Here is a 13,318-nt window from a genome sequence, read left to right as displayed (position 1 = left end):
TGGAATATTTATATAGATATTTTTAAAAAGGAAAATATTGTTTCCTTGTATCATATAAAAATTTTATTAGAAAATGTAAACAAATGCTTTTATGACTTTCTAGTGGTGGAGGACTTTTTCAACATGACATTAAAAATACAAACCATGTAGGAACACCTAAGAATAACACAAAACCAGTAAGTAAAAAAGAAAGAAGAACACTGATAAATTCAACCACTTCAGATTTTTTGACTTCTCAATGGTGAAAGTCAACATAAACAAAGTTAAAAAACAAAATTACAAACAGGAAAAAATATTTACAATATCAATGATAATTAACAATTTTAATTATTTAATAAATAATGTGCTCCTATCCATCAGGAAAAAACCCCACAGACACCCTAACAAATGAATAGGAAAAGGACCTGGACAAGCATTAAAGGAAAAATCCAAAGGCCATTAAATATAGGAAGTAATGTAAGTTAAAACAAGGTCTTTTTCTCACTGGCAAAGATAACAATGATAAAACTCAGTATTAGAAGGATATGTAGAAACTGAGACTCTCAAACTGCTGATTACTGGCTAGCAATTATGTAATAACATTTTAAAGTGACTATATTCTGACTTGGAAATAACACTTTGGAAATTTATCAAAAGGAAAAACTGCCTTAAGTATACATTATACACACACACACACATACACAGACATTCATTATAGCACTACTTACAGAATATAAAATGTTTATAGGATAGTGGTTAAATTAATTACTAACAAAATAAGGAAATTTACCATATAAACACACATGTACACATACATATATGACCACTAAACTCTTTAATAATAGCTCCTTCAAGGGGACTTTCTATTTTACCACTTTTGAATTGTTGGACTTTCAAAGTATGTATACATCCCTTTATCAGGAAAAACTAACATTTTCATTTTAGAAAATAAAAATAACCAAAATGATCCTGTAAAAGGATCTATGAGTAGAGTCCACCTCCTTAAGACCAACACTTCTACCTTACCAAATGAAATGATTCAAATTCAAGCTCCAGAACACCTGTGATATTCATTCATAGCAATATTCTCACTACTTGAAAGAATGTATCATCAAAGCTACAATATTCAATTTTATCATTCTGTTACATATTTAATAAGTATTTTCCAAGAGCTAATAGGTTTAAAACTATTTCTGAAAATAGAGCAGGCTAGGACATTTGAACCAACCACCTTCCCTTAGAAAGCTGGATCAAACACTTGATAAAATAGGGATCTGCCAGTGTCACACCTAAGGGAATTCAGAAACATAAGACAGGTAAAAGCACCACCAAAGTCACATTAGCCCCAAGGATACCTGCAGATCCTCAATTTCCATTTCCAGGATACCATAGTACAAAGCAGTCACAGGAAAAAGCTCACCCAGGCTCAATAGAAAACAGTTCCCACTTCAAGCTGGGCTTCCTAAAAGCTAGACACTCTTGGGGATAATGTATACCAGAAGAAAAATTACCCCTACCCTCAGGGAGCTGCAAGGAAGTTGCCTAGGCAATGAGGGGGTGGGGGTCCCCTGAGAAAATTCAAATTTTCTAATTTGAATTAGAACTAGGGTGCCCTCTAACAGAATTCAAATCAGTATGCCATAGTGGCTAAAACAGAAAGCAAAAATGAAAAACAAACAAAATGCAAGCCACAAATTCAGTATCTTAAAAATAGTATTGGATTGGTAGACTCTCTAGATACTTGGAAGAAGCAAATGAAATCCTCTTTGGAGAAATGCATCTTTATCTTAAATTGCAAAGAAATTTCACAAGACTTTTCAAAAAACAATAAGCAGAATGCTGTCCGAAAAAATATGAAGCATAAAGAAATAAGCCCCCAAACAACGACTAGGAAAAACAAGAAACAGATTCATAAAAACTCCAAATACCAAAATTATCAGGCACAGATTATAAAAACATCTGCAGGGAAATACAGGGTCAGGTAGATTTACAATTGTTCATATTGAAAAAGACACGCAGGTTATGATTATTACAGTAGCTTTTTTAACTGTGTTTTGAGTATTCACAACTGTAAACCTACTTTTGCCCCACTCTGTATAATAAAAAAAAATTAAGAATACAGCCCTGGCTGGTGTAGCTCAGTGGATTGAGCACAGACCTGTGAGGTAAAGATTCCCAGTCAGGGCACAGGCCGGGGTTGCAGGCCAGGTCCCCAGTAGGAGACACATGAGAGGCAACCACACATTGATGTTTCTCTCCCACTCTTTCTCCTTCCCTTTCCCTCTTTCTAAAAATAAATAAATAAATTTTTTTAAAAAAGAGCTAAATATACAGATCAATCTGAATGAACAGTGACAGTTTAAAACTATAATGTTTTACAAGGCAAACAAAAAAAAACAACAAAAAAGGCAAAATAAAAACAAACACCACCACCACCACCATCAGTAGCAGGTAAACTGAGCTAATGTTCTAAGGTTCTCATTTGAGAGTTAGTAAAGTTACTAGTAACATCAAACTTTGGCATATTAAAGATGTGATATTTCTCAGGGAAACACCAAATAGGATCTAGCTACTAGTAAAGGAGAAAAATATGAAATAATTTAAAAAAATCAATCCAAATGAGAGCAAGAAAGGAAAAGGTGGATAAACATTTTAAAATGATAGAATAGGCAGGATAAAAAGAAAACATTAAAGTTGTGACATATTTAAATCCAACACAATGATAATTATGTTAAATGTAAATAGGATAAACAATGAAGTTTAAAAAGATCTCAGAATAAAAGAAAAATTTCAACTATATGGCATTTCTCAGATACACTGAAAACATAATAATGAAAAGCTGACAGTATAAAACACATATGCAAATCATACAATGGTTTGGATATGTTAAATATTAGATAAACTGCATTTAGAGCAAAAAGCATCAAAAGACATGAAGTCACTTAACACATAGAACAAAAATAAAACTTCAGGAAGAAACAGACAACTCTCTAAATCATGAAAGACATAAATAGTACAATAATTGATAGAACAAAACAGCCACAAATCAGAAGACTTAAACACCGATTAAAACATCACAATTAAGGGTTCCACTCAAGATGATGTAGAAAAAAAATAATAAAAGCACGTACTTTGATACCACCCCTCCACTCCCGAACAAAAATAACAAAAGCAAAACACATCATGATTAACAAAACTGACTTAATGACAAAGTTAAACTATTTTGTGGGGAGTACATACTCAGATGGTCAAATGTTAAAGAATAGCAAATGATAATCACAAAAATTAGAATAATGTTTTGTTTCTAGTGTAGAGGGAGGGAGTTATGATCAGGGATAGTCACAGAGAAGTTTCTAGGAAACTGAAAATATTTTGCTTCTTGACCTAAGTAACAATTACATAGAGTTAACTTTATAATGATTTCCTGTAAACTTTTGTGTGAATATTTTAGGCTTTTCATGTCATGTATCCACTCTACCATGTATTCTTCTTTGTCTCTACAACTCTTTAAAAATCTAAAACTCATTCTTTAGCTTGCCAGCTGTGAGCTGTACTTCACCAACTGCTGCATTAAAATGATCATGTTTGATGTACTTTTATATTTAAAAATATATACAAAAGAATCCCTTGAGGTGGGAAAACTAAAGTAATTCTTTATCCATCTTCTTCCTTTTCAGGATCTTGAGCACCCAATGTGAGCCATCACTGTTCTGGGGTGTTAGAGACTGAAAATTGAACAAGATATTATCTTGTCAAGATATTCCATGTCAAGTGAGGAGAACAGTTAAAATAATTACACCTTTATGCAAAGTAGTAAATACTATGAGAGATGAAAACAGCAGTGAGAAACAAAGCAAAGCCCCTGCTCTCATGGGATGAACATTCTAGTGGGAGAAGATGGGCAAGAGATTAATTGTAGAGTTAAACATTGAAACATATAGCTCATAAATTAAAGCGTATTAAAACAATATACACCAACAACGATGAATGATCTACAATATGGATGAATCTTTAAAAAGTAATGCTGAAAAAAAGATGTCAGACATTAAGAGTATATACTATATGATTCCTTTTACTTACACAAAGTACAGAAACAGAATAACTCATCTAATTCTGTTAGAAGTCAGAATAGCATCTATTGTAAATGGCAGGGAAAGGGCTAGTAACTAGAAGAAAGAACAAGGGGGACTGGTATAGTTTGTGAAAATTCATTAGGCTGTAGACTTGTATGTGTACTCTTCTATGCACATAAATAGGAATCAATGAAAAATTAAAATAGATTATCAAAACTTTAATATATCATTTTAATATGTAACTGATCAATATTTGTCATGTCAATGTCTGACCACACACCCTCTCTCTTTCCCTTCCTCTCTCTCCAAAATCAACAAATATATCCTCGAGTGAAGGTTAAAAAGAATTAAATATATGTCAGGTGGTACAACTAACAATTAAAACAAAGCGGGATTAGCCCCGGCCAGCTAGCTTCCGTTGTTTAGAGCATTGTTCCAGTATGCCAAGGCTGTGGGGTTCTATCTCCAGTCAGGGTGCATACAAAAAAACAACCAATGAATGAATTAATAAGTAAAAAAACAAAGCAGTGCTTCTTTGTGTCTCTTTCTCTCTCAAATCAATAAATAAATAAATTAAATAAAGCAGGATTAGGGGCAATGACAAAGTGTGAGAGACTGCTTACTTTAAATTTGGCCAGGGGAGACCTCTCTAATAAGGTCATCTTTGGTCAATAACCTGATAAAGCACATTAGCAATGTGCTAATCATGCTGTTCCTGGGAGAGGAAATAGCAAGCACAAAGGCCCTGAAGCAAAAGAGTGTTTTGCAGTGTTAAGGAACTTCAAGGAGGCCTGCATGGCTGTGGTGGCATGAGGGAAAGGGAGACCAGTTGAAGATGTCAGAGCCTGGTATGTGGGGAAACAGAGATCTAGGCCATGTAGTCTAGAGCAATTTGGACTAGCCACTGGACAGTTTTGGGCAGAGGAGTATGAGGATCTGTCTTAACTTTTTTATAGACATCACTCTGGCTACTATATTGAGAATGAGTGAGACATGGGCAGAAACAGGGAGACTCCTTTGGAGGCCAATGCAGAGAACCAGAAGGAGAGAAAAGTGGTCAGATACTCATAAAGAAGACTTAAAGAATACAAAGGATTTCCTGATGCATTAGATATGGGGCATAAGTTTTATGGCCTGAAAAACTGGAGGATGTAAAGTGTCATTTACCAGGACAGGGAGGACTGTAGGAAGGGTGGTTTGGTTTGTTGTTGTTGTTGTCCTGGTAGTGAAGGGGAAGCAAAAGGTCCTTTTTGGACATTTTTAGGCTGTCCATTAGATAAATAAATGAAAATGTCAAGTAGAGAGCTAAATACATACGAAGGCTGGCAAGTCCATTCATCCCAAAAGGCAGGTATGTGTACTGATGCAAATAGCTTGGTAGATTTGGTGTAGGAGCATGTGAGAGTTCTCTTCTGGTTGCTTGTATTTTCTCAGTAAAATAAAAAACCAAAGCCCTCAACTGAGATAGCTGGAGATAGAAGGGGAAAGAGTACTGTTGGAGGCCTGCAGGAAAAGACAAAAATATGATACATTCGTACAAATGTTCATCTAGAAAAAGGAACTAACCAGAGAAATACAGTAGAATTGGCAGGCAGCTAGGGGCACACATGAGGTTCATACCCATAAAATTAAAGTGAGATCAGTCAGCATGTGTGTTTTGCTCTAACCATGCTAAGCTGCTAAGAGGCAGACAAGGAAAAGATGGAGAATTAGATTTAACCAGGGTTGGGTTTTTTAGGCAAGTATAATGAAAGAGAGTGAAAAAAGGGAATTAAGGGGCATACACAAAACAGTGAAGCAGAGAACCTAAAGTGGGAGGAGAAAGAGCTTCTTGGTGCAATGGGAAAGAAAAGTTAAGGTCTGGTTCCTATTTCAAAACCTAGAATATACCTATATTTGCACAATGATAAGAGGCCCAGCCTCTATAGATAAAACTGGCAGAAAGGTCTACAGAACATTGAGTATATCTCTTTTGTCTTCAGGTATTTGACCTAAATTGAAAAATGAAAGATGTGAAATACTATATATTTCAGGAAGAAAAAAGCAAGAGACAACAAAATTCTACGAAACATATCTGTCCCAAGTAAATAATTCTGTGATATCATTTAACATTTCTAAAACTTTGGTTTAAAACTTAAGAAAAATCGACTTCCAGCCAACATGGAAGCATAGGTATACTTTGCCTCCTCGCACAACCAAAAGAACAACAACAAATTTAAAGACAAAAAACAAACAGAACTGACAGAAAATAGATCTGTATGGAAGTCTGACAACCAAGGAATTAAAGAAGAAACATTCATCTAGACGGGAAGGAGGGGCAGAGACAGGCAGCTGGGGCTGAGAGGACCCACAGCAAGGTGGCAGCTGGTGGACCAGGCAGTCCCACATTCACGTAAGGATAAATCAGGAGGAACAACTGGAGAGCGAGACTGACCATGCAACCCAGGGTTCCAGTACTGGAAAATAAAGCCTCAAAACCTCTGACTGAAAAAACTTGTGGGGGTTGAGGCGGCAGCTGGAGAAACTCCCAGCCTCACAGGACAGTTCATTGGAGAGACCTACGAGGTCCTAGAATGTACACAAATCCACCCACCCAGGAATCAGCACCAGAAGGGACCAATTTGCTTGTGGGTAGTGGGGGAAGTGACTGAACGCCAGCAGAAAGCTGAGCAAGAGCCACTGTTCCCTCTCTGACCCCTTCCCCACATACAGAGTCACATTACAGTGATGTGGCTGCCTGCCCTGGTGAATACTTAAGGTTCCACCCCTCACTACATAACAGGCAAACCGAGACAAAAAATTATGGCCCATGTGAAAGAACATATCAAAGCTCCAGAAAAAAATACAACTAAGCGACAAAGAGATGGCCAACCTATCAGATGCACAGTTCAAAACACTGGTAATGATTGTTCACAGAATTGGTTGAGTATGGTCGCAAAATACAGGAAAAAGCAAAGGCTATGAAAAGTGAAATAAAGAACTATAGAGGGAACCAACAGCGAAGGAAAGAAAACTGGGGCTCAAACCAACGGTTTGGACCAAAAGGAAGAAATAAACATTCAACCGGAAAAGAATGAAGAAACAAGAATTCAAAAAAATCAGAAGGCTTAGGAACCTCTGGGATAACTTTTAACATTCCAATATCCAAATCACATGGGTGTGAAAAGAGGAAGGGCAAGAAATGGAAAACTTATTTGAAAACATAATAAAGGAGAACTTCCCCAATCTGGCAAAGAAAATAGACTTCTAGGAAGTCCAGGAAGTTCAGAGTCTCTCAGACAAGTTGGACACAAGGAGGAACATACCACATCATAATTACATTACCAAAGATTAAAGATAAGGAGAGAATCTTAAAAGAAGCAAGAGAAAAGGAGACAGTTACCTACAAAGAAGTTCCGACAAGACTTATCACCTGATTTCTCAAAAGAAACCATGCAGGAAAAAAAGGGTAGAAAGAAGTATTCAAAGTCATGAAAGGCAAGGACCTACATCCAAGATTACTCTATCCAGCAAGGCTATCATTTAGAATGGAAGGACAAATAAAGTGCTTCCCAGATAAGGTCAAGTTAAAGTAGTTCATCATCACCAAGCCCTTATTATATGAAATGTTAAAGGGACTTAACTGAGAAAAAGAAGTTGATCAAAAAACTACAAACTCACGACTATCAACAACCAAACCTAAAAAAACAAAACAAAACCAAACTAAGCAAACAACTAGAACAGCAACCGATTCAAAGAAACAGAGATCAGTTGGAGGGTTACTGGGGGGAGGTGGAAGAATGGGGCAAAAGCTACAGGGAATAAGAAGCATAATTGGTAGGCACAAAATAGACAGGGGGAGGGTAAAAATAGTATAGGAAATGGAGAAGCCAAAGAACTTACATGCACTGACCCTTAGACATGAACTGAGGGGGAATGATGGTGGGAGGTGAGGTACAGGGCAGAAGGGAATAAAGGGGAGAAAAAAATGGGACAACTATAATAGCATAATCAATAAAATACAAAAAAAATAAAACTTAAGAAAAATAAAGACACGAGCTCCCTAAAAGTTATCTAACAAACCTCAACCTAACCAAGCAGATCTACACATCAAATATTTCTAACATTTCTTTAAAATATGGCAAAATGTCTTGGCTGGGTAGCTCAGTTGGCTAGAGCATTGTCCTGATACACCAAGGTTGCAGGTTCAATCTCCAGTCAGGACACATACAAGAATCAACCAATGAATGAATAAATAAGTAGAACAACAAATCAATGTGTCTGTTTGTCCTGCCTGCCTCTCCCTCACACAAATCCATGTAAAAAATTAAAAATAAGTAAAATATGTCAAGGATGACAAAATAATGGCAAAAATTTTCAAGTTGAATACATTTTCATAACTGCTTTAATAAGTACAATCACCCTAATGAATGCATGGTTTTATGAGGTCTAGAGGAGGAAGCAGCACATTTTAAAATACTTTAATAATATAGAAAACAAAATCACTTAGGAATAAAGTGGCATTAACCAACTCTGCTGAGGCAGAGAAAAACAATTTTCCTAAGCAGAGACCTAGAATGGAAACTCCTGATCTTAGAGAGACTACTTGTCCCCCAAGACTTCAGTTATCAGTGGACACAACACACTCTTTTGAATAAAGAGGTCTTGTATGGTACCCATAAATGATCCAAAGTCATGCAAACAAATTAACACAAAATCCTACATTAGCGAGCTCAGAGATTCTCAACTTTAGCATCAGTTACATTTTAGACCGGATAATTCTTTGCTGTGGGGACCTGTCCTATGTACTACAGGAGATTTGCCAGCATTCCTGGCCTGTGCCCACTAGATGCCAATGGTACCACCCCCCCACCCCTAGTTGTGACTAAAAATGTCCCTAACATGGCCAAATGTCCCCTGTGGAGCAAAACTAACCCGGGGTTAAGAAACCATAACTTAGCTATAATGTCTTTAAGACCTTTAGATCTCACTTATAGGGAGAAAACAAACCTATATCAAACTTGTACATGTAAAGCATTAGCTTCTCTATTATGTCAGTGATTAAGCCTTACAAGTAATTCAAATGCCAGGAGCTGACCCAATATTTTTTTAAAAGATTTACTTATAAGGACATATATATTTGGCAAGGAGAAAAAACTGCTGTTTGTGTAGGAATACTGAGCTATAGAGTTAGAGGCAATTTTTTATACTGAGAGAATAGGGTTTGCTCTTGTAGAGTTGATTCACTGATACATAGATCTGAAGCTACGTGAGTGATTCAGAGGTAGTATAATTAACTTTTCTCCTTAATGCCTCATTCCTCTTGAGTGATTAATGGAAGAGAAACTTTGCTTGAGTGTTCCTGGGTTTCTTGTGTCCTGCAACAGGTGTCAAATTTCTCCAGGTGAATGCTTACCGGTAAGGGATTGGATAAGGAATGTTGCGGTGAGGATCGTGCAACTGGTGGAACACTTCTGCCAGGGCTGGTTCCTGGCCCGCTTCCCCCAGCAAACTGGCCAACAGGGAAAAATGGATATGAATAATTCAAAACAGTACTATGCTTCAGATAAGGAGAGTAAAAGATTAATACACAAATAGGTCTTAATTATATATACATGGCCCCTTTAAGTCAATGCATCTTATTCGAGAAAGAAAACACCATGAAGTCAAATTCTGCTATCTTTTTGATGAGATTTTTAAGAAGGAACTCCAGCAAAAATGTACCAAGATATAAAGGAAACACGACTAGCAATGGTTTTGAGAAACAGAAGAGAAGAATGCTTTCCCTTCTTGTCTCATAACACAAGAAACAGGAATACTCTGGCACAGCAGATGTTAGTGTCTTCTTTAGTAACCACTAACGATGGGTCAGTAGCTCACTATGTGCTCCACTGGACTAAGGAGAAGAGTCCAAGTTACTCAACTTCAATCTTTGTAAAACACGAAACCTAGTCTGGCCAAGAGAAAAATCACCTCATTTGTGAATTTTATATCATCACAGACAAGACACATCATGTACAAATTTAAATTTAGAAAGTGAGCGGCAGTTTCCTCTTATAGAGAGAAATAGGGCAGCATTAGACTCATGACGATGGGAAGGGGAGGAAAGCACAGTGAAGGCAAAACACTGCTTTCTAAAGCCTTAGATGAATGCAAAAATTTAGGTTTAAAAAAAAAACTATAGATTTTTTTCCCCAAAATGTAACTTACCTCAAAGTAATCACTAATTTTATGTCCCCTAGGAGTGCCTTTCCCTGAAAATGAAACCAAAGTAAGTACAGTTTTTCCCACAACACACATGTAAACCATCAATCACTAAAATATAACATGTATTCAATAACTGCATACGTTGTAATCAATTCAAGGGCCTGTTTTACTTTTAACAAATGAGCCAAACACCTTTATCATAGGAACAGGGAAGATTGCCTCCCCATGAGGAAAGACTAAACAAGCAGTGAAAGACTGTTTCACAGTCTGCTTCCCTTTAAGACTTGTTAATCTTTCATTATAAATATACTTTTATGACACAAATGTAAATCAAAATAAAAGTAATCTACAATCCATACCACCAACTAAGAGGACAAAGAATTCAAAACAAATGTATCAAAAATAAAAGGCTGTCCTGGCTGGTATAGCTCAGTGGAATGAGTGCCAGCCTGCAAACCAAAAGGTCACTAGTCAGATTCCTAGTCAGGGCACACACCTGAGTTGAGTGCCAGGTCCCTAGCTGGGAGCATGTCAGAGGCAATCATTTGATGGTTCTCTCCCTCTTTTTTTCCCTCCCTTTCCCTCTCTCTAAAAATAAAATAAATCTTTTTAAAAAATGAAGTAAAAGGTTTATGCTATTTCACAAAAAACTTTATATGATCTTATCACTTTGGGAGAATTCCCTCCCACCCCAAAATTACAGATTAAAAAAAAAAAACAAGAAAAAGTGAAAAAGACTGGCACTTTCATTTCATGGGGGGCGGGCAAACCATTTATTCTTTCTTTAATTATATAAAGATATTTGGCATTAGAACTGTCATATCTATAGATTTATTCCACTGGGCACCAACGTCCTACTAAATAATTGACATGGAAAAAGGGTAGGTGGAAAGGCCAGCCAGGTAAATAAAACCACTTCTGGTCACCTATTATTAACAAATCACTGATCTAATGCAAGACATAGTTAAAGCTCCAATGTAACCTCTTTTCTGTACAATACATGCTTGGTCTGAAGAAAAACCTGTGGCAAGAAGATCATTAACTTACAACAGGAAAAACAAGAGTCCCCAAAGAACTGACACTGTTTTATCAAGTGTATATCAAGTGGCAAGTCTAAAATAAACATCCTGATATTCCCTTAAGGTACATACATCTCTTTTGTTAGGAAAGAATCTCTGTATACAAACCAATTATCTAGTATGAGTTGGAAAATTCTATCTAAGTACACACAAATTTAGTATTTTTATTAATATAAAATTATTACTACCTTGGCTAGTTTCATATGGTTCAGCTTTTCTTTTCCGGTTTCGCTGGTCATTCTGCTTTTTCTCAGGAGTCTATTAAATACCACATAAATCACAATTAGCATTTTCTCAAATTTTTTACATTATAAAAATTAGAGAATACGTACAAAATATCAAATTTATAAGGCAATTTAACCGGTACAGACAAGTCCTAAATCAGTGTCATGTTCTTAGAGCAAGGTCTGGAACCAAATCATCTATCAACTTTTTGGCAAACTGCCTAAAATACCAGAGCTTCCATTTACTTATCTATAAATTAGGGTTGCTACAAAGCCTAAGTAAGATTATAAAGCACGAATATAGTACAAATATCTAGCATACAGGAGGCTTGCAGAAATCCAATTCTTTTTTTCAAAAAAGGAAAGATCTGTATAATCAATCAACTGGCTCTAATTTACTGAAAGCTTTTTGAAGTGCAAAATAGGTGGTTGCAGATTTGGACCCATATCCATGTAGGTGGGTTTTTTTGCCTAAAAAAATTTTCAAATTCTATTAGTAAAGTTGGCAAGCTACACTGGTACACTGACCCACACAGCTGAAGTACTAACAAGTATTAAAATTCAATGGCACCTAAGCTAATTCAGCTACAACTGCAAATTTTACCCTTTATTGATGACAACTGAGCAAAAATTTAAAAAATATAAATAAACCAAACAAACAAATACAGACACACAGAGCACACAACTCAAAGAACATGGACCCTAACAGCAACCCTGGAGTTATGCTTTTATCCTAAACTGAAAGTGTAGGAATATGAGAAGTCTTGTAATGCATGTGTATTCTTACCTCTACTTCTTTATCACTCAAAGACCCCACACTGCACAAGCTCTGGTTTGAAGACTCGCTATTGAGTGGCCCCTGGAAAAACAAAAAAAAGAAAAAAAAAAGAAACTAATTTAAGATAACACCAAAACTGAGGAAGAAACTTGTTAATTTTGATGCATAAGTTACCTGACTTAGAAGCCAAAAGTTTAACTGCAATGTCTTCAAGCCAACTTGAAAAAAAAAATCAAATCAACTACAGTACCCTCGTGTTAAAATTCTCTAGCTATTATTTTCATTTCCTTTACAAAAGTCTGTACTCATGTGCAGATTTTCCCTTCTACAGTATATGTAGTGAATTCATTCTTTAAGAAAAATGGCAGGAGAGCCCTGGCTGGTGTAGCTCAGTGGATTGAGCACGGGCCTGCGAACCACACAATCGCGGTTCAATTTCCAGTCAGGGCACATGCCTGGGTTGCAGGACGAGTCCCCAGCAAGGGGCAGGTGAGAAGCAACCATACACTGATGTTTCTCTCCCTCTTTCTCCTTCCTTTCCCTTCTCTCTAGAAATAAATAAAATAAAATCTTTTTTTTTTAAAAGGACTTCAAGTAGCCAAAACAATCTTGTAAAAGAACAAAGTTGGAGATCTCCCACTTTGATTTCAAAACTTACTACAGAGCTACAGTGATCAAAAGTATGGCACTGACATTAAAAACAGACAAAAGGAACCGAATCAAGAGCCCAGAAATAAACACCCACACATATAGTCAAGTGATTTTCTTTTCCATTTTTATTGCCCCTTCCCATCCCTCAGTTTTAGTGAGCTATAACTGACATACAGCTCTGTATAAGTTTGTATTGCCATATAATGGCGTGAAATAAAATGATTTTTGACAAGGGTGCCATGACCATTCAATGAGTAAATGCTGTTGGGGAAAAATGGGTATCTGCATGCAAAAGAATGAAGTTGGGCCCTTACCTTACACCATATATAACAATTAACTTGAAATGGA

General features: G+C 36.4%; 1 protein-coding gene across 1 annotated transcript in view; it reads right to left on the bottom strand.

The window, feature by feature from the left end:
* The window catches only part of TLK2 (tousled like kinase 2), a 111,004-nt gene that overhangs the window by 67,526 nt on the left and 30,160 nt on the right, over positions 1-13,318 (bottom strand). The window contains 4 exon segments of the mRNA XM_037163767.2: positions 9,448-9,543; positions 10,242-10,285; positions 11,506-11,575; positions 12,329-12,400. Coding sequence (XP_037019662.2) covers positions 9,448-9,543; positions 10,242-10,285; positions 11,506-11,575; positions 12,329-12,400 — 282 coding nt within the window.

This window comes from Artibeus jamaicensis, unplaced genomic scaffold (genome assembly GCF_021234435.1).
Source record: "Artibeus jamaicensis isolate MK-2021 breed Jamaican fruit bat unplaced genomic scaffold, CSHL_Jam_final contig_1998, whole genome shotgun sequence".
Lineage (NCBI taxonomy): Eukaryota > Metazoa > Chordata > Mammalia > Chiroptera > Phyllostomidae > Artibeus > Artibeus jamaicensis.
Note: the sequence above shows the minus strand (reverse complement) of the source record. Positions and strands in the feature narration are given on the sequence as shown.